The following is a 27,231-nucleotide window of genomic DNA, read 5'->3' on the forward strand; positions in this document are numbered from 1 at the left end:
AGCAGTTAATATTGGACCTTGGGTGTGGACGGAACAATTTTATGACATCCTTAGCACATTGACAGACACTTGCAGTTGCACTTCAATATTTGCATAAAAGTGAAACAGTTTGAGTTTGCACACTGGACCCACAGAAGCAGAAATAAACCCAACTCCACTGAGGATCCCACCAGAGAGGGATAAATCAAACATACCCTCACCGGGGAGACAAGGTGGATGTTGCAAGTTTGAGGAAATCCTCTCCAGAAGAAAAGTGATGGTGCAGAAGGAACAGTTGGTCGGCCATATGCTGTCGCGCTGTGTGCCGAATGTGTATGACAGTGTGTTTGTAGGCATGAGACACAGTGTGGGTGTGTTAAGTGTGTGTAGGCCATAGCCAGCGTGGGTGTAGTGCGTGTTTGCACACTGGCTGCTGCAGGGTGTGAAGCCTGCAATTTGTCCTTTTGACACTATACGAACAAAAACATTGAGTACTTTGAGTCCGGGGGATTTTATCGTTCTTAATTTACATTAAGGAAAACAATGACTATAAATTCCAATGAGGCACACAATTGTCGTGCCTCCATTTAACTGTCAAGCAAATTTAAAACAAACTGCTGGTACGCAATGTGCATCTTGATGGCAGCACAGGCAACATTACATGTGGTTAAAACAGTAGAAAAAGTCTATCGAGCAGCAGAAATGTGGTGAAGTCTTGAAGAGCAAAGAACAATCGGCCTAAGTCATGACATTTGTGCCTTTTTTTGGCCATTGATTTAATCTCACAGACAGGAAGTAAAGCTTAAAAACATTAAATGTCAGGAGCAAGACGTTACCAAGATCCATCAGGCTTTAGTTCCTGCCTGTAAGCCTAAATCGAGGGTTAGAAACGAGAAGAGAATGTTTGGGACAATCCCACAAAACACTGGAAACAACCGGTCTTATTCGAAAAAAAACAAAAACAAAAAATCAAAAACGTACTTCTACCACCCATTTTGCACATTTGCTCTCTTTCAAACCGACCAAATCACTTAAACGACAATTTTGTTGTTGCCATCAACTTTCTTTTTTAAAAAATGTTTGTCTTTTTTACTTGTTTGTGGTCTTTTTCCCAGCCCTGGTTGAAAACATGCACCACTTCTATGATAGTTGTGATTGAGAAGTCCAAAATTCAAGTGTTTTGTCAGTGTGTGTGTGTGTGTGTGTGTGTGTGTGTGTTAGCTGCCACTCACAGCGTCTTGGTCATCTGGTCAGGTCCAGCTTTTTCACTGCGTGTGGAGAGGAGAGCCTGTCACTTCCCTCCCTCCTTCCTCCCCTTCACCTCACTGTTCTCTTCTCACTCAGGTATGTTTTTTTTTCAGTTAATTCCACATCAAACAACAAATTATGGAGATTAAACGAGTGTGCAGAGTCAGCCATTCAGAGGGTTAAGCTGCACATAGCAAGCCTCTAGTTGCTGATTAACAAGCTAGCGCGATGTACTATTTTCATCAGACTGTGGACAAAGCAGGAAGTGAGGTTAATCAGTCACAACGCGCTGTTAGGAATAGCAAGTGAGGGTCTAACCTGTCACGAATACAACACACTAATAAAAGACTATAAAATAAAATGTGTGGCATTTTCTTTCCGTCTGGTGACTCCAAGTCTAATATTCTACCAACTCTTAAGGCTCCATTTTCTCTGCAAACAGCCGCTTGCTGTGACAGGAAATGACACGATGACTGAACAAAAATGGTCAAATTGCAGCCAGTCAGCTAAAAAACAAGCTTAAACCAAATTATAAAGCTCTGTGAAGCTGAGAGGAGCTGCAGAGTCTGTGATAAGAGCAGCTACTGTGGCTGCAAGTAGAGAGGAAAAGCCCGGTCTCAACAGCAAAGTTCCACCCCAGACACAGCCTGAGACAACGCTGACATGCTAATATGCTAACATGCCAAAAAGAATATGCTTGCTTTCATTTGCATTTGGTTGCTATGATACGGAATGTCCATGGAAGTAAAAATGTTGGCACAAAGTTGCCGTGGGGAGTAACATCGTCTGGTTCAAGCCTTGTTCTCATTCAGCACTCGTACAGTACGTGTAGCACCTGACAGTTCACCCTCAAACATGATGGGACCACTGGCTGGGGAATTTATCTATATGAAGTCCAACATCTCAGCAACCGGAAAAGATGCTGAGCGCCTCATCACGCTGCTGAGGTTTGTGGCATGGAGTAAAAATGAGGGACTCCCATTGAAAACAATTGGAGACGTGTTAGTTCTCTTTGGACAGTTCCAACCTGATGATATTTCTTGTCTTCCTAGATGCTTTACAGGTTTGACCACGTATCCTAAAGATGACCTCTTACCCACAAATCAATGCTATCACTCAGAGCTACTTGAAAATATGAGCACATTCGATGATGACCTCCTCTGAACAAACCCCAGACTGCAACTCAGATTTTTATATTTTGCTGGATGGGGCCATTCACTCCCCTACATCTGATCTAATAAAGAGCTTTGGGAGCCAAATAATGTTGTAAAACCGTGGCTGTAAATGCTAAACCACCACATAATAGCACCAGTAGTGAGGAGCCACAGTGTCAGTGCCATTTTACGTGCTGGCTGTGACTCGTGAAAGTTATGTACACCTGGCGGTCTCCTCAGGGAGGTGTGCCAGGCACGTCTAGCTGGGAGGTGGCCACCGGGCAGACTGAGGACCAGGTGGCCTGGGAACGCCTCAGGACCCCCCAGTGAGAGCTGGCTACTGTGGCGAGGCATAGGGAGGTTTGGGGTTCCCTACTAGAACTCCTACCTCAGATAAGCAAGTGCAATCGAATGGCCGAAGAGAGAACTAACCTTCTCATTGTGCACACTAGCTATCTTTTACAGAACTACCTCAGCCACAGACGATGCTCATTCTTCAGCGCTGAGGCTGAAGTTTTCAGACTTACTGCTAACACAACTTCAGCCATCTGCTGATGAGTAGTAAACAGTCTGCTGCGGCAGCAGCACTCAGCTGCCCAATAAGCAGGTTTCGCAAAAAAAGCAGCGCCCATGGACAAAATGAGACACAAAATGATGTTAGTCAAGGCTAGACTGAAGTTTTTGGACCACCTGAAATATTGTGATATGCTCTGTTGTCAAAGAGCTAAAGTGAAGATGAGAGGCAGCTCCCATCAAGACAAAATACAAGCTAATTAGGACTGGTCCAGACATTGTTGCCCGAAGTTCTTGGGATTATTTATACATTTTCCCTGCTGATATGTTAAGATGAAACCTTAAGAATGGGTGGATATACAGATGCATGGTTGGACAGACAGGCTGGTGAGATGTCAACAACTGCAAATGTGTTGAAAATGAACAGCAGGTAACTTCAAAGAGAGATCAATAGACCAGATGGATGGATGGATGGATGGATGGATGGATGGATGGATGGATGGATGGATGGATGGATGGATGGATGGATGGATGCCATGAGATAAGCAAGGCCAAACGGTTTAGGGCAAACAACACCATTCTGTTAAGAGTGTTGTTGGTCAATCAGAAACACATTTAACACAAGTCCAACAATCAGCTGACAGACAAATTGTGGAGTTTTAATGGAATAAATTGACAATGAGACAAGGACTTTACCCAAGTATACATATTTCAACTGAATTTATTCCTTTCTTTTGCCGTTATCTTATTTTTGTGAAGCACTTTGTAATCATATTCTGAAAGGTGCTATACAAATCATGTTTATTGCCATCATTACTACAGAGTCCTGCTCTCCTTTTCTGCTACTTTCAAGCGTTTGTTCCACATAAACAATGAATATTTGCCGGATGACAGGACAATCCCACCTTCCAGTTTCACCTGCCAGAACCTAATATAATTGAACTCTGCAAAATTTCACCCACATTGGGTCAATTAATGAGTGAAAGTCCATATTTCTTTCCTGGTTCTTCCCCAGGATGAATGGGAAGAGGGATCTCGTGGAACAGCACCAAGATCGATGTCTTTAGTCATCAATCTACCCTGGAAAATCCTGACTGCTTCAGGTTAGTAGGAGCACACACGATGCATGTTTGCATTTTAAAGGCCGTTAAAGCAAAATGTTTGAATGTGAACTCATGAGCGCACACTCCCACATTAGTGAACGCTCATTAAAAACGATCAGCCAGTGTGACTTAAACTGGTCCTAACTGAGACTCTGTTCAGACCTGGTATTAACATGAGTGATCCCATCAATGCACTGGTGTTTTTAAGGAGCGAGAGGCGTTGACCCTTTCCTGCCCTCTGACGTCTCTGTGAGCACGTCCCGTTACAACCAAGCTAATGTGTGAAGAAGATGCTCTCTCGTTTACAATAAACCCTGTGGCTTGAGGGGAAGAGGGCGACCTAAACATGAAGCAGCTTCTCAGATGGTCAACAGAGCGCCAGAGGGATGAGGTACTTTTGTAGGCTAACCAGGAAATGAGCACAGGTTCCAGAAGCCAAAGATATTTTTACATCGTAACTTTGATCATTACAAAAAAAAAAAAGCAAAAAAACCCTCCTAGTTCTGTGTTGCTTCTGCTCTCATTGAGATGATGTTTGTAGCCTTGTCAGCAACCGCTGTTGTTAAAACATTCGAAAAAATTAATGAGCACAGTATTTACATCGAGTGCAGTATTTACATCTGACAAAACTCTAAAATATGTAAAGCGAGTGTGAACTACAGGCCCTTTTTCAAACGAAAACTCATTAAAGAATCACATTGGTATTGAGACAAAGGAAGTGGATGTCCTGATTTTAGGACTCATTCCTTTCTCGTTACATGTATGCTGCTGAACCGCTGCAGCCAGACCACCTCTGGGTGACCTCACTGCAACTCTGAGACTTGTGATCCGATCCTGCTAATGCCAGGTCTGAACTGGTGGCTGGTGATGGAGAAGCTGCGCACTTACTTGATGTAGTAGGGCACGTTGTTTGGGGAGACACCCTGCTCGAAGGGGCTCACTACAGATCCTGCTGACACACACACACACACACACACACACGCACACACACACACACACACACACACACAAAAACAAAAAACTAGGGGTCAACATCTATTTATACTCTCCTCAGGCGATTAAACTTTTAATATGCAAGGGTAACACCATGAAAGAAAAAACAAACAGCAGGAAATGTGTGTGCAGCAATTACAAAAACACTGCATGTAGTGAAAAGTTTTCTTCAAAGTAATATACGTGATAATGAACAACAGCAGAAAAACAAGAAATATTGCTAATTATCCCACTTATGATGCCCACGAGAGTTGGTGCACAAACTATTAGAACAGGCTGTGCTTTCTGGGGATTGTCAGCACAGTCGGAACGAGTTGAAATGACCAATCAGGTTGCTCGGCTGCAACTACCCGCTGTATAAGCATTATTGTGCCCCACAGGTACAATTGCTGGAGTTAAAAACAGAACAATGCATCGGGGGACGACTTCTTGTACACACATCAACATAGCACACGAAGACAGCACAAGGACTGTCGTTCCATTATCATTCAGAGCATCATAATCATTAGTAGTCCATCACCTCCTCTGTGTGTCCTGCTACATCTATTACAGCTCCATTATGCAGCTGTATGGAACATGTCTGGGCTAACAAATGTGACTGAGAGCAGTGTCTCACCCCAAAGACATTTTATTACCTACCAGGGATATTTCAATAATTGTTTTTTTTCTCTCTTCATATCCTGATATTTTATATGTCCTGATCTACCACCCATCCCACATTTTATGCTTTAATGGATTTTATCACTTTTTCACAACTTCATTTGTATCCAAATGTCAGCCCCCACCTGTACGGTTATTCAATTTTAATATCTGCCATGAGCGCAAGTGGGATGTTATGCTCTTTTGTCATCTGTAGTCTTAATTATTCTGCAGATGAGCTGTAATTAAACCAAAGAGAATTGATGAGGAGAAGCAGCTTGCAGCATGAAGACAGGCTCCAGGTGGACACCCTGAAATGAATTTGAGGATATTCCCTCTTTATACATCATTAACCTGCAAAGTTAAACGCTGCAGAGTTACTTTGTGTCCTTTGTCTCTCCACTTAAATGCCTTTAATAATCTCTCTGTGACTTCTTTAATCGCTCTGTGTGTCACATGCAGCTGTGAGTTATATTTATGTTGTGTGTCCATGAGAGGAAATATGTTTAACTCCCTTCAATGAAGCTTTGGCAACAAAAGTCACAAGTTATGTCACCATATAGTCATCAAAATTACCATATTATTTCCTGGAGTGCACCAATTTATGCAACTGATCTGAGTAAAGACCTTGACAAGAGTCTTAAAAAAGACCAGGAAGGCTACATGCTAAATGACTGAGGCTACATTTTGCTAACCAATTGATGCAAACATCACATAAGGAAGAATTTATAGCTCTAGTATATATATATATATATGTTAAAAAAAATATAGAGGGAGAACACCATTTCATTTTACGCTGTAATGAAAAATAATCCTGCACCACAAAGATTAAATTCAGCTTCACTGTTCATATCATCAAAGGAGTGATTTTTACACTGGTAAAGACTTTGAAGTTTGGAGATATTTTAATGAAATGTTGCTTGCTGGTTGCAGTCGTCATTCATATCCAACTGAGGCCATGATGTAATTCATTGATGGAAGAAAAAACAAACATCACGCCGTGTCGCTACTTCCCTTGTGCTGGTTCCTCACTTTCTGACTGAACTGCTGTTATCATGCACGTGATCTCACATGTTATGGCTTGTATCTCACCCTTAGACATATATATACTCTCTTGAGAAGTGTGTGTGTGTGTGTGTGTGTGTGTGTGTGTGTGTGTGTGTGTGTTTCTCACCGTGAAAGTCTCTGTGAGCATCCGTCAGCTGCTTCAGATGGTCTTTGATGGAGACCTGATGGAGAAAGATGGACAGAAATGCTTTAAAGGCAGAACAACTTTTCTGGATGAAGAAACAGAAGACGTGAATTCGTCATGACTGAAATGTGATGAGATGAGCCTGGCCATGCTTGTAGGGATCCTCAGTGGAATTGCATCAACGTGTGGACATCTGTATCAATGTCATCACTCTGACCATAAACAGACACACTGACGCTACAGGTTCCTGGAGACATCAGGGGAAACATCATCATAAAGTAACTGGAGAGATTAAAACAAGTGGAAGACGCAGGTTGGCTGCTTTACCTCTGGAGTACAGAGACTGAGTGTTGTACCAGCTGGTCAACAGATACAGACACAACGGGTACATATTTACTACCATGGTTAATGAGGTCACCAAGATCCACTGTCGTATGATCCCCGTGAGGAACCGTACAGGTTCTTCAGCCGGCGCTTTAAGATTCAAAACCCAAAGTGAATGAACAATGATATTAATTTGCCTCTATACAGAACAAGCTATACAAGAATAAGACAAGTAATACTGAATTTAAAACTAGATTGGCTCCATGTGTTGGCTCCACGGGTTGATCCAGTGACCCACACGCCACCTGTGCTCATGGGCATCACAATGCTCATCTTGGTTCGCAAGAAAACACAAGTATTTTTCGGTTCTTGCTGCAAACTCCACGTGAGGGGTCCAGAACAAACTGATGGTTGTTGAAAAAAAAAAAAACTCAGAATGATTCAAAAAGAGAAGGTTCACCAACAGGCATGTTACTGTTACTACTCAGTTTTGTTTTGAAGTGATGGAATCTTGCCATCCACTCCCATGGTGTGCATTCCGAAAGGAGGCTAATCTTATATGTCGTAGCAGGTATTAAATCCCGACCATATACAAGGTGAAATATAGAATCATTGCTTAATTATCTGCAAAGAAACCAGGTACTCAGGAAAGGAATCAATATAATCCAGGGAGACAGTCATTACTAGAACTGTAATGCTTCCTTAAAGTAATAAACAGCTTTATAACATGATGAGGTGAATACACTGGGGGGTGATTTGCGTGTGTGTGACTGTGAACCATGACGAATGATGCACTCTAGCAAAGAAGTAGCAGTACAAGTACAGGCAAACAAAGGGGGGAAGGGAGGGAGGAGACACAAAGGCAAGCATGGAGGAGATAATTGAATTTGTAGTGAAGAAATTAGAGAGGCTGCGGTCTCCTTCAGCCCTGAATGAGCTGTCTATCTGGATAGATTTGAGATAATTGTGCCAAATCAGCATGACTTGGAAGGTACACGCAGAGAGGCGGGGCTAATCTCCCCAGAACACACACTTTATCCTCGATTATAAGCTCTTATCGAAGCTGTCATTGATCCGAATCAAAACACCCGTTCTGCAGGGTGTGATGTCTGATGGCTTTACAATATTAACTACTGACTACATGACGTAAAAACAACTCATGTTTTAACAATTTAACGGACGGAATTATCCCTGATGGTGATTTTATCTATTCCAAATACAAAAGGTAGTGGCAAAAACATAGAGAATTCGAGGATATTATCAACTCCTGCACAGTTGTAAGCATTCTGACACGCTATTTTACACACCAGAAGATGAGAAATTTGCTCTCATCTCTGTGCATCGACTAGAGCCGAGTTAGCTTAGCATAAGGACTAGAAACAGGGCTAGCTAGGCTCATGCTCGAGTTAAAAAAAAAACTGCATCTCTAAAACTTAATTTGGTGTTTCCATTCATAAACAGACGTAATAAGCTGTGGTGTTACAGGAATTCCTCTTGACTGTCTTCGGTGTGAGTACAAATTTAACAAGACATAATGTGTTAAGCAGTGAACTTTAGAGGTGCTTTTGCGAGAATAATTTAGAACTTTGGACAGAAGGATACTTGCTGTTTCCCCCCGTAGCCTCATCCACTCCTGGCTCCAGCGCCGTAATTAATACACATGAGAGCAACATTCATTTTTTCCCTCTTGGCAAAAAAAGTTGAAATGAACTTTTCAAAAATCCAAAACACAAAATATACAGTAGATTGTGCTCTAGTTTTATCCGCTATAATGAGCCAGCCTCCGATGTTCACAGCACGAAAAGACAGAAATAAAAGGAACGAGCAACAACGTCCAGTCTTGACCTTGAACCCACCCGGAACATTTACACAAGGACACGAAACTGCCCTTGAAGCGCTTGAAGATGCTTCAATTTGTGCCTAAAATGGCTGCACGTGCACCTCTTGTACCTCTATATCATTGCTGTCCTGATAAAGCTCTCTTGCAGCCGTATTTACTCATACTGACACTCGTAAAGTCTTCAATACTGCAGTGAAGTATATGTCTGACAACTGAATATCTCTACATTAAGAAAAACAATTACCTGCAATGAAAGCTGCTACTTGATTTTTTTTTTTTTTTAGGTTTTTGGTTTTTTTTTTTTGAAAAATAAAGAAAAAACTCATCGGACATCTCAAAACTCTTCTATAATAAATTCTAAAAAGTGCAGCATATCCTGATATATATTGAAGGGTCTGAGAGAAACAACTGATCGACTCAACAATTAATTGTGTCAACACACCAGCTCATGTCAAACAAAATGATCTGATTCTTTAAGATCAGACAGGTTCATCCCTCGTCTCCATTCTTCCATAGCGTCTGAGTGAGGACACTTAACTGCAATATTCTCCATAATTGACACTGGATTGAAACCAAAACTGGCCAGTTTTCAACCCCGGTTGGATCGTGATGATGTTCTGACAATGTGCGAGAGCTCCCTGCTCATCTGCTATCATCGGCTAATGTCCTAACTTCACACTGTGCTTCTGTATTGTCCAGACGCCGGCTGCAGCACACACTCAGATGACGTCTAGGCATTGAGCTCCATACACAGCGACGGTACAGTGGCTCAAGATAACACGGACAACTCTCCTAGCAGGGGAAGTGTTCCAGTCAGTCGTATATAAATCCCATAAGAAGCCAGCTGATGCTTGTGGGCATGAATTCGCTTGGGTACCAACACTTGGCAGCACCCTGAACATCCCCGGAGAAGCTGCTGTGCATCTGTGATCACGGCTGCTTCCTGACGCAACGTTATATGATCTCATTTTCCCAGGCAATACACGCAGCTCTGGCCGACTCTGATTAGCGGCAGTTTTGTTCCGGGAGGTAAAAAAAAAAAAGAAAAAGAAAAGAAGTGGATCATCAGCTTTTTTTCTTAGAGCCTCGTGATTGAGGTGGATTATTATCTGGTCTGAGTGGACAGATTGGCTGATGAATCATCCCGTCTTTCATCTACATCCCCAGCAAGCAGACCACTGATGGTTAACCCAGTGTTTGTGTGTGTGTGTGTGTGTGTGTGTGTGTGTGTGTGTGTGTGAGAGACAAAGGATGAAGATGAAGGTATGACAATGATAACCAGTACTTTTTTTTTTTTTTTTTTTTTACCTTTGGGTCCACCTCACCCAATCCGTTTCTGCTTGAGTTGTTTTTCCCCGTATCCGCAGTAACCTAATTAAGATTGTACAAACGAAAGGAATGGAATGGTTGAAGAGGAATTTGTTGCAATTACCATGCCGACCAATCATCTTTTAGGCATGAAAGAACACCATGAACTGATAAAAGAGAGAGAGAGACACACACACACACACACACACACACACACACACAAAGACAACCACTCACCTAAAATTTAGGCCACATTAAGGAAAGCAGAGAACATCAAAGCACAAACACACACTGCCACACACACACACACACACACTGCCACACACACACACACACACTGCCACACACACACACACACACACACACACACACACACACACACACACGATCCACCACCTTGCCGCTGAAAAATGATGCCAAAATTTCTGGGCAGACATGTTGCTACTAATAAACCACCTGCAATGGAAAGTGACGTTTGAAATCCTGGCAGCGATGTCATTGTTTCCCATCCAAATTCTTAAAAAAGACCAAACAAATCATGCATATGAGCATGAACAGAAAAAAATACTCCTCCATTATCATCCGTGATCTGGCTCCTAATTAATGAGCTGCTTTAATTTAATCTCTGTTTAAGAGTTTCACATGCAAAAGATGTTTCACAGCTAAAAATATTCTTCCCTGGAATGTGACAATGCCCTGCAGGGACCTTAGATGTGTCTTCATACTGAGTGAATACGTTAAAGTAGCGGTGAGGGACATCAGAATTCAAAATCTGGTCTCCTTTTCATCCATAAATTACATCTTTCCAGGTCCTGCTGACCCTCTGCATTAAGTACATGGATGTTCTCACCCTCACAACGAGACAAAGGTGTCCAGGTGTGTGTGTGTGTGTGTGTGTGTGTGCGTGTGTAGGCAAGCATCTGGGCAGGTGCTAACTTCAAAGAGGCCAGCCGTCTGGTCCTTTCACAGCAGTATCACCGAGGCGTTCCTCCCCGCCTGGGACTTCTCAGCAAACGTCGGCGTCTCTGGCAGCTGACTGGCTCTATCTGTCACCTCTGCTAACAATCACTGTCTGACTTCCAGCATGGCGGCTGCTGTCCTTATTGAGGCCGAAAAAGGCGGGGCATCCTCTGATCACCAAGAAACGTACTTGTGTTCTTTTTTTTCCCTTTTCATGGCTTTTCAACAGATTTGCATGCTCAACAGCCAGTACAGGAAGACATGCTGACATTAACATGTACTCATGAGGCATGAGGGCACACTATCAACAAGGGATAAAAGCGCTATAATAAGTTTAACATTTATTTTAACATTTAGAAAGTAGCAGGACTTCAAATGCAGTGAATCTTTTGACACAGGAGCAACAGCGGGGTCAGGATTTCGCCTTTCAGGTGTGTTAAACAAAGAGCACATGATTACAAAATTGTATAGTGGCACATGACGCTGCGAGTCATGAAGAATGCCGCTTGTTCTTAGGACTTTAAACAAAACGCTTAAGAAGATACCTAAAGATGTGTGTATCCACCCATATGTACTGGACTGAGGATTTCCAGTGTTTCCATACCTGAGTAAGTGTGTGCTTTTCTGCGTGGGTGCACGAGTGCGTACCTGCAGCAGTCTCCAGCGCGTGTTGAGATCTTCGATGCGTTCCAGGTTGCTAGGCGACAGTTGAATGTCTGGAGGACCGAAAGCGGACGCCAACTGGTTCATGTGTGTTACATCTTCCTGAATCGGAGCAATCTCCTCCTGGAACTCCTACAAAACACACACACACACACACACGCACACACACGCACACACACGCACACACACACACACACACACACACACACACACACACACACACAGGTTGTTAGTTGTGTCTGGTTTCTCACCTCAGCTGCTCTAACAGCATGAAACAGATGCAACCATCTTGCTCTCTGTCCTCTTTGAACGCTTGCTGATGTACAGGAAACACTGACAGGCCTCAGTAGGATCATTAAAACATGGCAGGTCTAAGAGAGTTGGCTGAGTGATGATTTATTTATCAGAGGAATATATTGTATGCAGTATAGGCAAATAAAATAAAAACTTAGCTCTGCCCTTTCACTCAAATGTTCTCACAGCTCTCCACACTGGCTTGATGGTATGACCATGACTGGGAAGAAGAACCCAGACTGGAGTTACATCTCCACAAAGAAGGTAGAGAGTAAAGATGGTACAGAGGAACAACACCCCCACCCCACCCCCTTATCATTGGTCAGCAACAGTGAAATGTCAGTTGTTTGCACCTTTACATTAAAGTACTAGAGGGTCAGTGCACTGAAACAACCTTATCACTGGGACTTCTTGATTAACTAGACAAAAATTTACATTATTGACAACTTCTGTGCCACATATTCAACCACTGCCAACACACAGTCCTACTTTATAATCAGTTATCACACAGAAGATAATCACCTGGGATAATGACACTTAATTATCCAACAGCCTAAAACACATTTTACACAAGCGCTTATTGAAAAGGAAAATCAAACAGCATTGCTAAACGACACACCCCCATCCTCGTGCTCTCAAGATGGCTCACAAGAATTCCCACCCTGAATTTTCCAGATATCATGACAACAGGCCGGTCGGTGGTGCCTGCATGCAGCCATGCACGTAGATGAAGTTGAGGTACCTCTGTTACTGCGATGACAGTGGTAATTCACAGTGCTGTGTACTAACACCCAAATGAAGAATCAAATCTGTTGGATTGCTTGTCAAAAAAGGTTTGCTTTGTTTGTTTTCAGTATAAAAGAGAAAATATGTGCTGCACTTTCACACAGCTTTGAGGAAGAGGAGGGAGCCACATGGGGGGGGGGGGGAGGACATGAAAAAAAATCCTTCTTTTACAGTTTGTGTTTCTTTTCAGAAATATGAGAGCAACAACACGTAAGAAAGCGTAAAGAAGTTAAATACATGGTTACATTCCCTTATTGGATGTTTTACAGTAACACAATGTGGTGGCTCTGTGAGTCGAAGCTCGATGCCGGCTGGTGAATCTGTGGCCCTGCAGCCATTCACGGCTTATCTGAGGGTGTATAGGGTCCTTGGCTGCTGCCTGCCTACACCCACAGTGTTTGTGTATACTGAACTATATAGCCAGGCCTTAATCTTTTAGTGAGTTGCCAGGTTAAGGGTCTTTGTCTACAGAAACCCCCACAATCTCATTTTCAGAGAGCTTTTCTCCAGCGTTAATTGTTGCTAGGTGACAGAAACGTTTTTCAAGCCTTCCTTTATTAGGACGGTCAATTAGCCTTGACTGTGTGAGATTTACCTGACGTTCTTCCTCAAACACGGATCATAGCAACCCATTCAGTGGGCACAACAAGATCATCACAATCATGGACATCTTTAGTCCGACGCCTTCTCAGTTCAGACTGGGACTAACATCCAGCAGCTTGACAGTGTCCCATGTTATTTCAGCAGATACTGTTAAACGTAACTTAATCTGACCTTGACTCTGTCAATGTGTTCTGGCAACGAGTCGATCAGCAGGTCCCCCACGGGTTCCCAGGCCTCCTTCACCATCTCTGCCTGCCTCAGCTGTCCGTCCAGAAGGTCCTCGGCCTCCTGGAGCTCCATCAGCCGATCGAGAGCGATCTCCAGCCTCCTATGCCAGTCGCTGGAGTCGGCGTTGAGCTGGTCCCACTTGATCATCACATCGTCAGCTTCCTTACGCAGGACTCGCCCCACATTCTGGGCGCGCTCCTCTGGACTGATATCTAAGGGTTACAGGAAGAGCGAGGTACTGTGAAGTTGAAGGAATGGTGCATTTATAAATGAACTGATTATGAATATGACTGTATGTGTGTATTTGTTGATGTATCTGTATTTGTATGTGTGCAGGTATAATTGCATCTGCATGATGCTACTGTTACACCGCCTAAAGGAGCACTGGTGGGAGGATGGGTGGGCTGAGGATTTAACTTCTTTTTTGTTCAGTCGATGCTTTATTCATCGTTTGTATTTAGGAAACAAAAAAAGTGGAAAGAGAAACGGATCTTTGTTTAAGGAACCTGACAGATTACCATAACAACAGCAAGCAACAACAATGATGTTGAAGTTGTTTTAAAATGTTGTCTCTTCAATGTCTACCATGAAAAGTTGTACTTCCCACCCACTCATCTGTGCACAGTTCTTACTCTATTCAGCCACAGTTGAAAAAGTGTCTACTGGAGCTTAAAATCACAGCAGCAGCTGTGGTGGCTCCTGAGAGGGCGTTTCACTGAGATGTCAAAGCTCTCCAGTCCTATACGGAGACAGCCATGTGAATTAAACTCAAGTAAAATGTCACACAGTCAAAAGCACTCTGTGACTTCTGATTTTCAGACATTCCCAACTGCTGCCAATTAAGACTTGTCGAGACCTTCTGAGAGCAAGAGAGTGCTTGTTTCCTTCAGTGCTGCAGCGATTAGCAGCTTGAGTCTGTGTTTTCTTTCACAGTTGGCAGTTCAATGTGTTTAATGGGCCGCAGTTAAAGTTCATGCCTGGTAAACGTGGTGCTGTGGTGCAGAAAGCTGCAGCAGGAAGGTTTAGGCGTGTTAACCTCCACATGTGGTTGTTCCCAGCAAAATTTGCCTTCCTATTTTCCTTTGAAACAATGTGCGAGGGCTAATCACGCTGCTGCTGCCCTGGCAGAGAATATCTCAAATTACTGAGTTATACTTTCCAGTTTGCGCATTTCATCAGTGTGTTGATGTGAATGATGTTAATTTAACCCAAACAAATGCTATAAAAGAGCTTACATTCATGAGAAACTTCAAAGTGAATGTGAGGGCCTGAAGGTGGATGATCTTTAAAATATGCAGGAGAGCCGACGTGCAGAATTGTCTGCGTGATGGATCACCTGGGACAAGTGTGTGTTACCTCTCTGCTCAGGTGATGGCGTGTCTCGCGGCAGCTCAGAGAGGAAGACTCCCACATCGTTGAATGCCTTGGCCACAACTTGGTCTTTAGCTCTCAAGTCCTTCCTGAAGCCCTGAGAAAAGACATATGTTGAACAGAGCTGTTCTTCCCAGAGTTTACAGTATCGCATCTTTCATTGGGTCCCATCAGTCGGTAAAAGATTTGTCACAATCCTGAGACTGGAATCTAATCTGTTCACATTTTACTCAATTGTGCATCCATAATGAGGAGAAATTAATGAAGAGAAACCAGGAAAAAATTATCACAATGATGACAGCAGCTTGTGTGTGTATGTGCTCTGTGAGTAGGATGATACACACAGCCAGTTTTATGTTCCAGCGCCTCTTGATGAAACATGTCGGTCTCCTAATGCATATCTACGCGTTTGGAAGACCCATCGCAGCTTTTACACAACATGATCAAATCAGCAGCCCAATCAGCCTACTGTTTTGCATAAAATGGTGCATAAAACCGTGTTTTCATCAAATCCGTGCTACTCCACATTCCATTTATTCTGAGCCTTTGATTTGCATTTTGTTAGTCAGAGCGGCATAAATGTCTGCCTTAGCGACGAAGCCGCAAAGCTTTCCACCATGCAAGTACCAAACAGACTCATTTCATTGATTGCTTAGTGCACTGGTGTTGAGATGAGGCTTTATGAGGGTTCCTTTCTCTAATTTCATGCCACTATTTGAGGAAGTATAAGTATTTCTGCTGTATGTTAATTATTGTGATTACTGCAGAACTTGGTCTTATGGAGAGGACAAACGCCACGGAATAAAAGCTAGAATAGAAGCAGATAGAAGACACCTTGGCTCCGAAACAGATGTTATCACTTTTAACTTTACTGAAATACTGCTGCACTATATTTGGTTTAATTGTGTGGCAATCAGTCCAAAAACTAGGCAAATAATGCAGTAAGAACACAGTAATCTTCAATAATGATGTGAGACAAAAGCACCTTCTGGGAAATTTACAACACAGATGAACAAAGGTCATTGTAAGACCTGAGGGACACAATCATTTTCTTGTTTGGAACAACACCCATCATTTAGCCATAACATAACCATCATTTGCTAAATTATAAGGTTTTATTTATCTTGTAGAGACTTCAGGTCCTATGTTCACAACATGACACTGGCACATATACATAAGTTTATTTTAGAGCCTCCTGAGCATGCATACTCTTTCCAGTGATATTCAGATTTTTATCAATACCGCGCTGACTCACATTATTTAACTTTAGATCCAGTTTATTTCATTGTGTAAATGTGTGTGTGCTTGCCCTGTGGATGTCGATGATGTTTGCAATATCAACATAGAGTACAGATGTGTTATTTAATGAGCATTGTCTGTGACATATGAGGGTAAAAATAATAAAAACTAGAGATTCTTTCTTGTGAAAGCTGGAAAACGAATCTGTGATGAGAGAAAGTTTAAAAGACCCTCTCCTGCTCTGCCACGTAATCAGACAACCTTTCCTTCAGTAACAAGAGCCTCCCTTAATGGTGTTCAGACATGATTTGAAACTCTTCTGCATTTTTAATACACGCCGCAGTTTTCAAAATGTGTGTGTGTGTGTGTGTGTGTGCGCGCGCTCCTACCCGGTGTGTCTCCAGCTGTATCTGCACAGTAGGGACATCGCCTCCAACAGGTGGCTCCTGCTCCAGCTGTTGATTTTTCAGCCTCAGCCAGTTCAGCAGCTCCTGTAGCGACATGTGGAGCCGCTTCCATGGGGCCATCTCTGAGTCCAGGAGGGCCCTAAAAACACACAGACACACAGACACACACACACACACACAAGTATATAAATATCATCCTCTTTTACTTCATGTATTCGTACATGTTTTCTATGTTGGTTTGTGATAGAGAAAACAGCCAAAACTACTTGTAAATGAACATTTGTACTCCTTTCTCTCACTGCCTTTGAAATCCCTTGGCATCTATCACCTGTCCTCCCCTCACCTCATGCTGAGCGTCTTGTTGCGCAGGTCATTCCAGCGCTGACTCATGCTACTCAGACGTCTGTTGAGCAGAGCTGCATCCTCAGAGTCCCCCAGTGAGGTCACAATCCTCTGGCCATTCTCATCCAGGGAGTGATACAGCTCTGTGTGGTTGTCAATCTCTGCTTGGAGGTCCTGAGAACACACACACACACACACACACACACACACACACACACACACACGCACACACACACACACACATGCACGCACGCACACGCACGCTCTCACAGTCAGAGCAAGACAAGGCAAGGGCAATAAATTCTGTTGGAGTAAATGCACACTTCATTTTCTTGGTAATAGCAGCCATCTTTCAGGAATTTCCACTTTTTCGGCTGCTTGGTTAAAGTGCTCTGTAATGGGATCAGGATCCAAGAGGAGATTGACTCTCTAAAAGCACCAGCATTGAGCCGTAATGCAGGGTCTTAATGCATTGTGGAGGGAACATTTGTAGCACTGAAAAGTCAAAATGTGTTATTCAGCCAAGAATCAGTCAGTATCTTCAACAGTGGAGTTCCCAGCTGTGTAAAGTATCGTTAAATACGCCGATACAGACCACCGGCATCGGTACGAGGATGGGGTTGAATCTTCTGGATACACAAGAGGAGCCATGGATTCCCAGGCAATAACCAACAGCCAAGTGTTGTGGTTTCTTTGTCAGTATCACTAACTGTTATGGCAAAGCCTGTTGTAAAATATCAGAATTCATTTCATTTCGTCCACCATACCAAATCCCAAATTTCCACAGATGCCGTTTAAAATTGATCATAAAAGTCTATAAAGAAAGACGGAATGTTACACTTGCAGACAGCAATACACTTGCTGGAAATTTGAAGATAAATTAGATTACATGCATTTTAATGATACACTAGGAAAAAAAAGAGGGACAAAGTTAAGAATAGAATAAATTGACAGAGAAGGTGCAGCTCTCAGCATTAAATGTGGTTCTCCAGTGTTTGAAGCGTCTCAACAGTGACAGTGGGCCTGATGTGTGTTCTCTCATCTCAACTTTGAACTTCAAGCACCTCCAGTCAAACTTTGTTTTCTACACTTTCAAATCACGATTTATAGTCATCAAGTATCGGAGAAAATACTTTCAAACCTGAACTTTAATTGGCCTCACGAACAGAATCAGCTAGGTTTGATTTTTTATTTATTTTTTAGTTAGTTTAGAACAAAATCAAACAATGTGAAGCTTATTGCAGTATTGCAGTTGTAAGCAGGTCAGTATTACATCTTGTTAAATTGCTAAATTAGGAGAAAATAACCCAACCTGTACATGGTAGACTTTCCTGCGCAGCATCCTGCAAACTTTACTCTGGAAACCCAAAATTAGACACCACGGAGAAGGAGACGACTCATCATGTTCTGTTTCTTCTCCTAGTCCTTCAAGATTAGCTCCCCAAATGACGGCAACAATGCCATCTGTTTAAATGTGTGTGACGACGCCAGTGATTTGGAGATGAAGAGGATGAGAGGGAGAGCCACAGAGAGAGATGGACGGAGTGTTACACATAAAAATGTTGAGTGTGAGTCAGAGTGAGACAGAATGGCAGAGGGGGTGAGAGAGAGAGAAGAAACAGAGGAGGAGGAAAGAGGCCGAGAGAACTTGAAAGGGTGCATAAAACCATGAGTGTGCTCATTTTCCAATTAAACGTTATCTGCCTCCAGTATTGTAGCCGGAGAGTGTGTGTGCTCTCTGGATGCCACGCCGTGTTGCTATCCGCCATTATAATTGGGCACAGAAGACTATCTCAGTACTCCATACAGTGCTGCTGTTGTACTGGGTCGTGTGTGCGTATGTGTGTGTGTGTGTGTGAGGAGGAAGTGTGCACATGCGTCAGTTTGCAACAGTGTGTATTTGAGATTTGTTTCCAAAATACTGCATATGTGTTTGAGTCAATCCTTTAAAGTGTGTATGTTGTGTGTGGATGAGCCATTCCACCAGAAAGTGTGTGTGGGAGCAGGGTGAGGGCCCAGGGTCAAAATATGTTCTCTCACAGAACAGTGCCTTCCCTTCAACACCCACAATGCAGTGGGGGGATTTTGCATTTGTCTGCCAGGCAGTAACCAGCCAATCGAATGGCTCCATGCTGCCATGTCAGCATTCCTGTCATGCCAGCCGGGGCAGCAAGTCAAGGAAGAGTGTCTATAACTCTGCAGCATGAAACCGTGTTAATAAATGTCCCAATTATCAAGACTATGACACTGACTGATCACTGCTGGAGGGAGGTCTCTCTTCCTGCACCTGACAACCACATGTCAATCAAATAAAGTGGGGTGGGGGTTGGCATCATTTCTATTAATTATTTTTGACTTGCTGTGAGTGCTGCTGCTTTTGTGCGTTTATTTCAAGATATAAAATGGTACTCAGTCCAGTTTTTAAGGCAATGGTACAGTGGTTTACTGAACAAAAAAGGGATTTGAAAAGATCTTGAATAAAACAAAGTTTTTACACCAACTGTTAAAGAAGTGCACCCAAATAAATATCTGAAAAAGAAAAGTCACCTGCAACACAACTGCATTTACCGTACTTTTACTGTTAAAAGGGCTGAAATGATTCGCTGACTGAAATGTGAAACAGGGAATTACAGTTTGGTTGCATATCTGGTGCAATAAAAACACGTCAACTGTTTTTGTACGCTTTGTGTAAATTGTGAGCAAGAAGCTTCTCGAGTTTCGAGTCTGAATTGTTTTCAAATGGGACTCACGTCAAGTGCATGAAATTTGAGAGAGATCTGCAATTCCCTGTTGTTTAATTAGTTCTTTGTGGCCAATTATTCACTTTCCACTTAGTTTGGTGAAAACTGGCCTCGTAGGTTTAGCGCAATCCTGCTGGCAGACAGACGAACGCTACAGAAAACATGACCCTTCTTGGTGGAAGTAATAACAGGGCCATTCAGCTACAGATTAATATGTGTGACCTCAAAATCCCTCAACTGAGCACAGGCTGGAGCAGCAGGAATGTATCACAGATTAAGGAAGTGTGTGTGTTTGTGTGTGTGTGTGTGTGTGTGTGTGTCCTACCTTCCACTGTGCCAGCAGGTTCCTGGCTGCTTCAGGCTGCTCCTGCAGTCTCTCCTTGTTGGTGGCATCTATTAACACGTTGCAAGTTGTCTCTGCCTCCGTAAGCCAGCTGAGGAACTTCTCCAGGTCGAAGTAGAAGTGTTGCAACAGCTTCAGGGCCGAATCCAGAGCTGCCTCCCTGTCCGAAACCCTGGAGGAACACACCAAGATTCTTGTAACCAAGGAAAACTGTCTCATTTGTAGACAACACTAACAACAGCCAATTCGCTTTTAATTAAAAGCAATAATTTTCAGAAAAAAGATTATGCTTTGGCAGCTCAAGACAAAAGGTAAACTGTGTGAACTATAGATATTTGGGGAGAAAAATCTGAGATGTACCCCAAATGTTTTTCCACATAAAAATGCAATATTATAAATCTCACTGGGCTTCAGGGAGGACTGGTAAGAACAGACGAGCTCTTAACTTTACTCTGAATCAAAATAATGTTCCTTTTGGGGACAAAAGCTGGACAAAACATTATCATCCGCATGCAGGAAACATGTGCACCTGCTTTTCTGGGTAGAAACAAAAGGGAGGCAAACACAGACCCCTGAGTTCCAACATTATAGTACAACTTATATCCTAAATATGTTGCTGTTGCAGATTTTGCGTAAGTTAACTTGTTTATTGTACAGGTGCACTCAGGTGTATCCAGTTGCATCAAAAGCAGGTGTGGTTACCAGTCTCAAACCAGAGCGGGGAGCACATCCCAAATCATTTTTTTCAAGAATATTAATGAACACCTCAGATTGGTTGAGTTAAGATTTAATCTTAAGTGTGTTTGTGCTTTTACCGCTTGCTGATGTGTGTCCAGGTGGCCACCATGTCGTTGTTGACCTGAGTGACTTTATGCGTGTCGTCTTTGTTGTAAAGTGTCAGCAGTTTGTCGGCCATCGCGTTGGTTTCATCCACCTTACCCTGCCACTGCTGCATATCACTCAAAAAGAGCTGAGAAAGGAAGGAAGACAAAACTAAAAAACTGATTTTAATGGGCGATATTTTACCCCAGAGATAAAGGAGTGCACTCTTGCTGTTCGTGAGTGGATATCCAGCCCACCTTCAGCTCAGCGTTTTGTCTTTTCACCGCGTCCACCGTGTATGTGAGCTCCTGCAAGGACTCCAGCCTCTCACTGGCCTGCTTGATGAGATGGTCCACTACCTCCTTCGAGTTCAGCCAGTCGGTGGAGTCCTGCAGCATGTTGTGAAGCTGCTTCGTCCTATCTGAGAGTTTGGTCTGAGAGTCCTCCCAGTGGGTCTGAAGCCGGTCAACTATGATGACAAAAAAAACAGAATGAACACCTGTTAAAGTAAAAGTTACTCAAGCAGGAGAAAATACTGAACATGTTGGGGACAGAGGTGGATCATCGGCAGTCTCAACATAAAACTTGTGTTGGTCAAGTCAGCCATTATGGCCAACATAATTTCTCCAAGATCTTTTATGGAAAAAAACAAAGTGTAAAAATGTGGACTCTTTTGTTTACGCTTTGGGGATGTTTCATTTTGCATTTTAACTGGCAGTGATTCCATTTCGGTCGCCTAACTGGCGGCAGAGTCCATCGCTTTTATAGCTAATTTGTGTTTAAGTGACCAATAAAAAAATGAACTCAATTGTATTGAGTCTTATCTTATTCGTCCCAGTGAAGTCATACAATAATTATGTGACGGTAGCTTAAACTCAGTGCTCCAGCCTTTAAACTTTGTCAGACTCAGAAAAACAAAAAAAACCTGAATCCTGAGTTGTTCGGTTTGATTCTTGCTTGGTTACTTGATAGAAAAATGTGTCTCTATGTGCTTATGGTAATTAGAGAACATGTCACTGAGTACAAATGTGTTTGGACAACAATGGAGCTCTGTGAAACAGAGGAATGAGACATCGAACACAAAATACTATTTAGTAGACGGATTCATAATCGGTTCGCAGCAGAGGAAATTACATCTGAAATGTGATGTGTAATGCAGAAGTAAAATCAGTCTCAATGCAGAAAAGGAGGCTAAATATAAATGATAAATGGAGAGACTGAGAGAGCAACAGGATCTAAATAGTTCAAATGAAAAATTTTAGGGTAATTAGGCTGAAAGGATCATTTTCCGTAGCAGCCTGTTGTGTTTTTGCACTCTTTCCCCTCGTTCTGCTTGAATTAATGTTTTCTAACTTCCTGCAGCTTCAGACCAACGTCACATGATTCAAGCAGACAGCAACACTAGAGCAGAAGGCCAGCTTCATTTCTGGTATAATCAACTCAAATAAATACATTTATACTTTGTTCCCTCACATCCAAGCAACTCTTTTGAGTACTCACTTTGTCTTCAAACAATATTCAATGTTCAGGAGCATGAGGACCTTAATTTGTGTTCCAGTGTGCCCAGACACGAGCGTCCACATTCTTCTGAGCGGAAATGTGCGAATTATAGCACCAAAACACGGCTCCGTAACATCTATAGCCTCACTAAATTGAAAAATCTCTGGTTTAGTGAATGTTTTCTTCATGTCTTGTCATTATAGTAGCACAACCTACATATCTCCTCTTTATCTCTCTATCGAAATTCTGCATTGCAGGCAGTGTTCATTATGTAGATTTTGCAGCACGCCTTCCTTTAATAGGCCAGGAGTCACCGTCTTGCATAAATGAGGGTGTATCTTATGCAAAAAAGTATGCAGATATGGGGCTGGTGTGTCCCTTTCATTTTTCATCAGGTGAATCCTATCAAATCACGCATGGATGAGTTTCTACATGTGCTCAAATTTCCTATTATTTCTAAGGACTTTTGTGAAATTATAGAAATTATTTGCATGGAGGGATTCTAGTGAATCTGAGTGTGTGTGTGAGATAGAGAGAGAGAGAGAGAGAGAGAGAGAGAGAGAGAGAGAGACAGAGACAGAGACAGAGAGACACATACTGCGTTCTGTAATAGCGTTGCGGGTATCCTGGTTGCTGGTTTTATTCTTCAGGTTCTGAGCTGCTGTGACTTGTCTCTCCAATAGAGGGCGCCGCTGATCCAGCTCCTGCAGGGACGCCTGAGGGCAAATTCAATATTTGTAATTTAGCTTGATTAACGTATTAATTAGAGGCAGAAAATAGTGAACGAATCAAAGATGTTATGAGTTTGTTTTGAGCTGAATCTTTTTAACCATTGACGGTATATAAGAACTGGACAGTGGGGGGGGGGCACCTGAACAAGTTACAAAAAAAAAAAAATCAGTCATCGAATTCATTCATCTAGAAAAAAAAAAGAGCTCGCTCTCCTCCTCCATCATTTATCTCTGTAAAGATATTACTCTACAGCACAATCTTGTCAATTTTGTAAATTATGGTCCTATTTAACATAAAATAGAGGATTAAATCAGGTATACGGTGTCTGTAAATCGAGGAAATGTAACACGTGAGGTCACGACCTTGAGCTGGCTGATGTTTTCCTTGATATCGTCCAGGTCAGCAACTACCACACGTTTGTTCTGCACCATGTTATCCAGCATGGTCAGCCAATCCGTGAGCTCGGCCCAGGACTTATTGAACTGAGCCAGGGCGGCAGATTCTGGCAGGGAACTTCCCGTCAGGGTTTCATCTGGGACACACACACACACACACACACACACACACACACACACACACACACACACACACACACACACACACACACACAATGTTGATCCAGGTGTTGTAAATTGCAGGAAATCATTAAAAGGTTCAGACCATTTAAATCTTGTTTTATAACCATAAACTGTTCCCAGTTCAGATCAAGAATCAGCAACTGAGATAATTTTCTTACTGGCTTTCTTGGCCACAAGCAGAGCAGCCATCCTCTCCTGATGCTGCCGCAGCAGCTCCAGAATCACAGACCAGTCCTCTTTCAGCTTGACATACTTCACCTGTTACCCCAACCACACACACACACACACACACACACACACACACACACACACACACACACACACACACACACACACACACACACACACACACACACACACAAAATCAGCCAATGTTGAACAATCACCTCACATATTACCCAGTTGCACAAATGCAATCAAAGGTTTTTATTCTAATTCTGAGATCCGCTCTGATGGAGAAAGATCAGAATGTGTGCGCCTTTGATCTTCAAAAGATGTAATGTTCTCCAACATACATTAATAAAGAACATAATGCGAACTTGATGAATTGTTTGAAGCAGAGCCGGTGGTGAGATTAAAAGAAAAAAAATTGTATTCCTTTAAAGAAATATAGAACATGAGCACATTTAGGACTATAAATGCATTTGTCTTTGTCATCACTTTTAAGAAAGTTTCAGCTGTTGAGAAATTATTCAGTCAAATTCAGTTCAGTGCAATGTATAGTTGACTGCATATGAAAAAGCATGTCAGAAACAAGAAAACTGTTAGAATTATACTAATTAGAAAGTGTGTGTTTTTCTTACCTTGTCTGATTGGCCGGGAGGAGACTCTTTGTACAGCTGACCGGCTCGTTCCAGGAAGAGTTCCACCTCCGGCTGCTTAACTTGTACTTCTTCAATCAGCTGCCACAGCACACAGAGACAAAAGACAAATAAAAAGATTCTGGCTTCCTCCCAAAGCTTTAGAGTATCCGTCAAAGTCACTTAGGATATGTAACACCAGACAATCATCTCAGCCAGTTTGGCCCTTAAATGGAATGATAATGAAGCTGCAGAAAGGAAGAGTGAGTGAGTGAGTGTGTGTGTGTGTGTGTGTGTGTGTGTGTGTGTGTGTGTGTGTGTGTGTGTGTGTGTGTGTGTGTGTGTGTGTCCTCACTCTGGGCTCATCTGGGTTGTGCTCCAACTTGGTTCTGGTACTGGATGCCCAAGCTGACAGGAGGTCCAGCTGACCCTGAAGCTTCTCCAGCTCCTTCAGCAGACCCTCGATCTCCAGCTGACGTTCAGGGAGAGCCCTGGAAACCTGAACACACACACACACACACACACACACACACACACACACACACACACACACACACACACACACACACGCACGCGCGCGCGCACACACACACATACACACACACCATTCAGCAAGGAACATCACACTTCTGTGGTGTAAATTCTTCATTGGTGCAAGGATGAAGGAAGCAATGAAACAGCAGCTTTTAACTCTGGACAGAGACACGCTAGCTGTTAATTGACTGCTGGCAACAGCCGTATATTTAGTGGACAGGGGGAATAAAACCTCCCATATAACTCTTGGCAAAAGAAAGCTATTTGAATGTGCTTAATGTCGTAAATAATGGAAATAAATGTCACTCTTATATTTACGACAGACTGATTTATCGGATGCATAACGCATGCACGTCTTTTGACCCCAACTTCAAAATCATTGTGACGAAAATACATTGTTGTTTATTTTTCAATCACAGCGGGAGGCAACATCTGCCCGGTCAAATTATCAGACAGAAACACTACAGATGTGGTATCTTGAGACTACGAGCAGGGAAAGTATTACACTTGAATGGATATTGAAAGCTATTTGCATTTCCAATTATGTGTGGCAGAGACAAGAAGCTAGCATTGTTGGGAATGACCACATGGTACGATGGTAGCACGTCTGCACAAGTCTGCATACTCAGAGGATGCTGATAGCATATTTGAAATAATGACCCTCCAGGATGTCCAGCGTTACTGCATTTAAAAGAGGTGACAGTGACCTTTGGCCACCAATTTTTTTTCAGTTCATCCTTACGTCCCAATGGATGTCTGAGCTGATTTTGAAGTAATTCCCTCAAGGTGTTCCCAAAAAATAATACAATGACACAGAACAGACAGACTGATAAATGCCTCCAGCCCCCAACTGTCACCAGTGCAAAGGGAAAAAAACTAAACTGAACTAACAAGATCCTTTATGGGTCAATAAGGTTTGGTATTTTTCTGTTTGCATAATTGATTAAATGCCTACTATTAGAGGTTTGTTTGTCAAAATCTGTATGTGAATTCTTGAGTTGGGGCCATGAATGCGTGTTGGTGGGAGGTCACGGTTAGCTTTTAGCTAACCAAAAACAATCAAAGTTCTTGGGAGGAACAACTTCTGGAGTGCGACTGGAAACAAATATATCAAAGCCATCTTCACAAGTGGATGTTATTCATTTTTAGTGGAAAAAGAATGATTACAGGAGCTGCTCTAAGTGTCATCTGACTTCATAATGTGCTTAAAACTCCAGAGGAAAAAAAATAAAAATAAATAAACATTTGAAGATACAGCCAGTGTTTCATCTGCATATCTAATAGTGTCCTGGAGCTCTTTTCAGTTCATCGCCTTTATGAGCATTGAACATTTTGATCTTTTAAGCTAGAACTTTCTAATTTGGCTGCTGACCTGTTCCCAGCGATTGTTGATGACCCTGATGTCTTTCTGTTTGTCAGCAGGGAGTCTCATCTGTTTGTGTCTGGAGTTCAGATCCTCCACTGCCACCTTCTTCGCAGGAAGCTCCTCCACACATGCCTGACGTGCGCACAGACACACGAACGCACGCATACACAAACACGCACGCACGCACACACACACACACAAATAGAAGCAGCCTGAATTTAATAGGAAATAATATGAGCACCTCAATGTAGGACACAAGCTCTTTCAATCAAATTATGTAAGTGCAGGCACACACACACACAAACATACTGTGTTTTCAAGGTTGGATTTCATATTAAAACATTATAGCACCTCATTTGAAACCATAATACTCTCCTAATCATATTTACCAAAACAAAACACACACAGACACACCTAAGCACATCCAAGTGTTTTTACTGAGCTAAGGGAAATAATAATAAAGAACTGTATCTCATTTACATGGTGAATGCTCAATCAAATTACACAACACACACAGACACAGACACAGACACACACACACACACACACACACACACACACACACACACACACACACACACACAGGTAAAGATGTTTAAATTGATAGGTTTGTTGTTTTTTTCATTTAC

The 27,231-nt window shown here is 42.5% G+C and overlaps 1 protein-coding gene across 4 annotated transcripts in view; it reads right to left on the reverse strand.

The window, feature by feature from the left end:
• The window catches only part of dmd (dystrophin), a 225,378-nt gene that overhangs the window by 34,672 nt on the left and 163,475 nt on the right, over positions 1–27,231 (reverse strand). For 2 of the 4 annotated variants that reach the window (XM_086200186.1, XM_086200202.1), the window contains 17 exons: positions 26,609–26,734; positions 25,058–25,201; positions 24,706–24,804; positions 24,061–24,160; positions 23,687–23,856; positions 23,191–23,308; positions 21,350–21,561; positions 21,086–21,240; positions 20,253–20,442; positions 17,188–17,360; positions 16,827–16,983; positions 15,184–15,295; positions 13,771–14,039; positions 11,902–12,048; positions 6,804–6,858; positions 4,886–4,946; positions 1,212–1,247 (listed from right to left, as the gene is read on the reverse strand). In XM_086200186.1, the coding sequence (XP_086056312.1) occupies positions 1,212–1,247; positions 4,886–4,946; positions 6,804–6,858; positions 11,902–12,048; positions 13,771–14,039; positions 15,184–15,295; positions 16,827–16,983; positions 17,188–17,360; positions 20,253–20,442; positions 21,086–21,240; positions 21,350–21,561; positions 23,191–23,308; positions 23,687–23,856; positions 24,061–24,160; positions 24,706–24,804; positions 25,058–25,201; positions 26,609–26,734 (2,324 nt within the window). Of the gene's footprint in view, positions 1–1,211; positions 1,248–4,885; positions 4,947–6,803; positions 6,859–10,293; positions 10,357–11,901; positions 12,049–13,770; positions 14,040–15,183; positions 15,296–16,826; positions 16,984–17,187; positions 17,361–20,252; positions 20,443–21,085; positions 21,241–21,349; positions 21,562–23,190; positions 23,309–23,686; positions 23,857–24,060; positions 24,161–24,705; positions 24,805–25,057; positions 25,202–26,608; positions 26,735–27,231 lie in introns of all 4 variants that reach the window. The other 2 variants (XM_086200177.1, XM_086200196.1) reach the window with 2 other exon arrangements.

The sequence above is a fragment of the Aulostomus chinensis genome, chromosome 1 (genome assembly GCF_037954235.1).
Source record: "Aulostomus chinensis isolate RoL2024-O1b breed Wild chromosome 1, RoL_Achi_v1.0, whole genome shotgun sequence".
Classification (NCBI taxonomy): domain Eukaryota; kingdom Metazoa; phylum Chordata; class Actinopteri; order Syngnathiformes; family Aulostomidae; genus Aulostomus; species Aulostomus chinensis.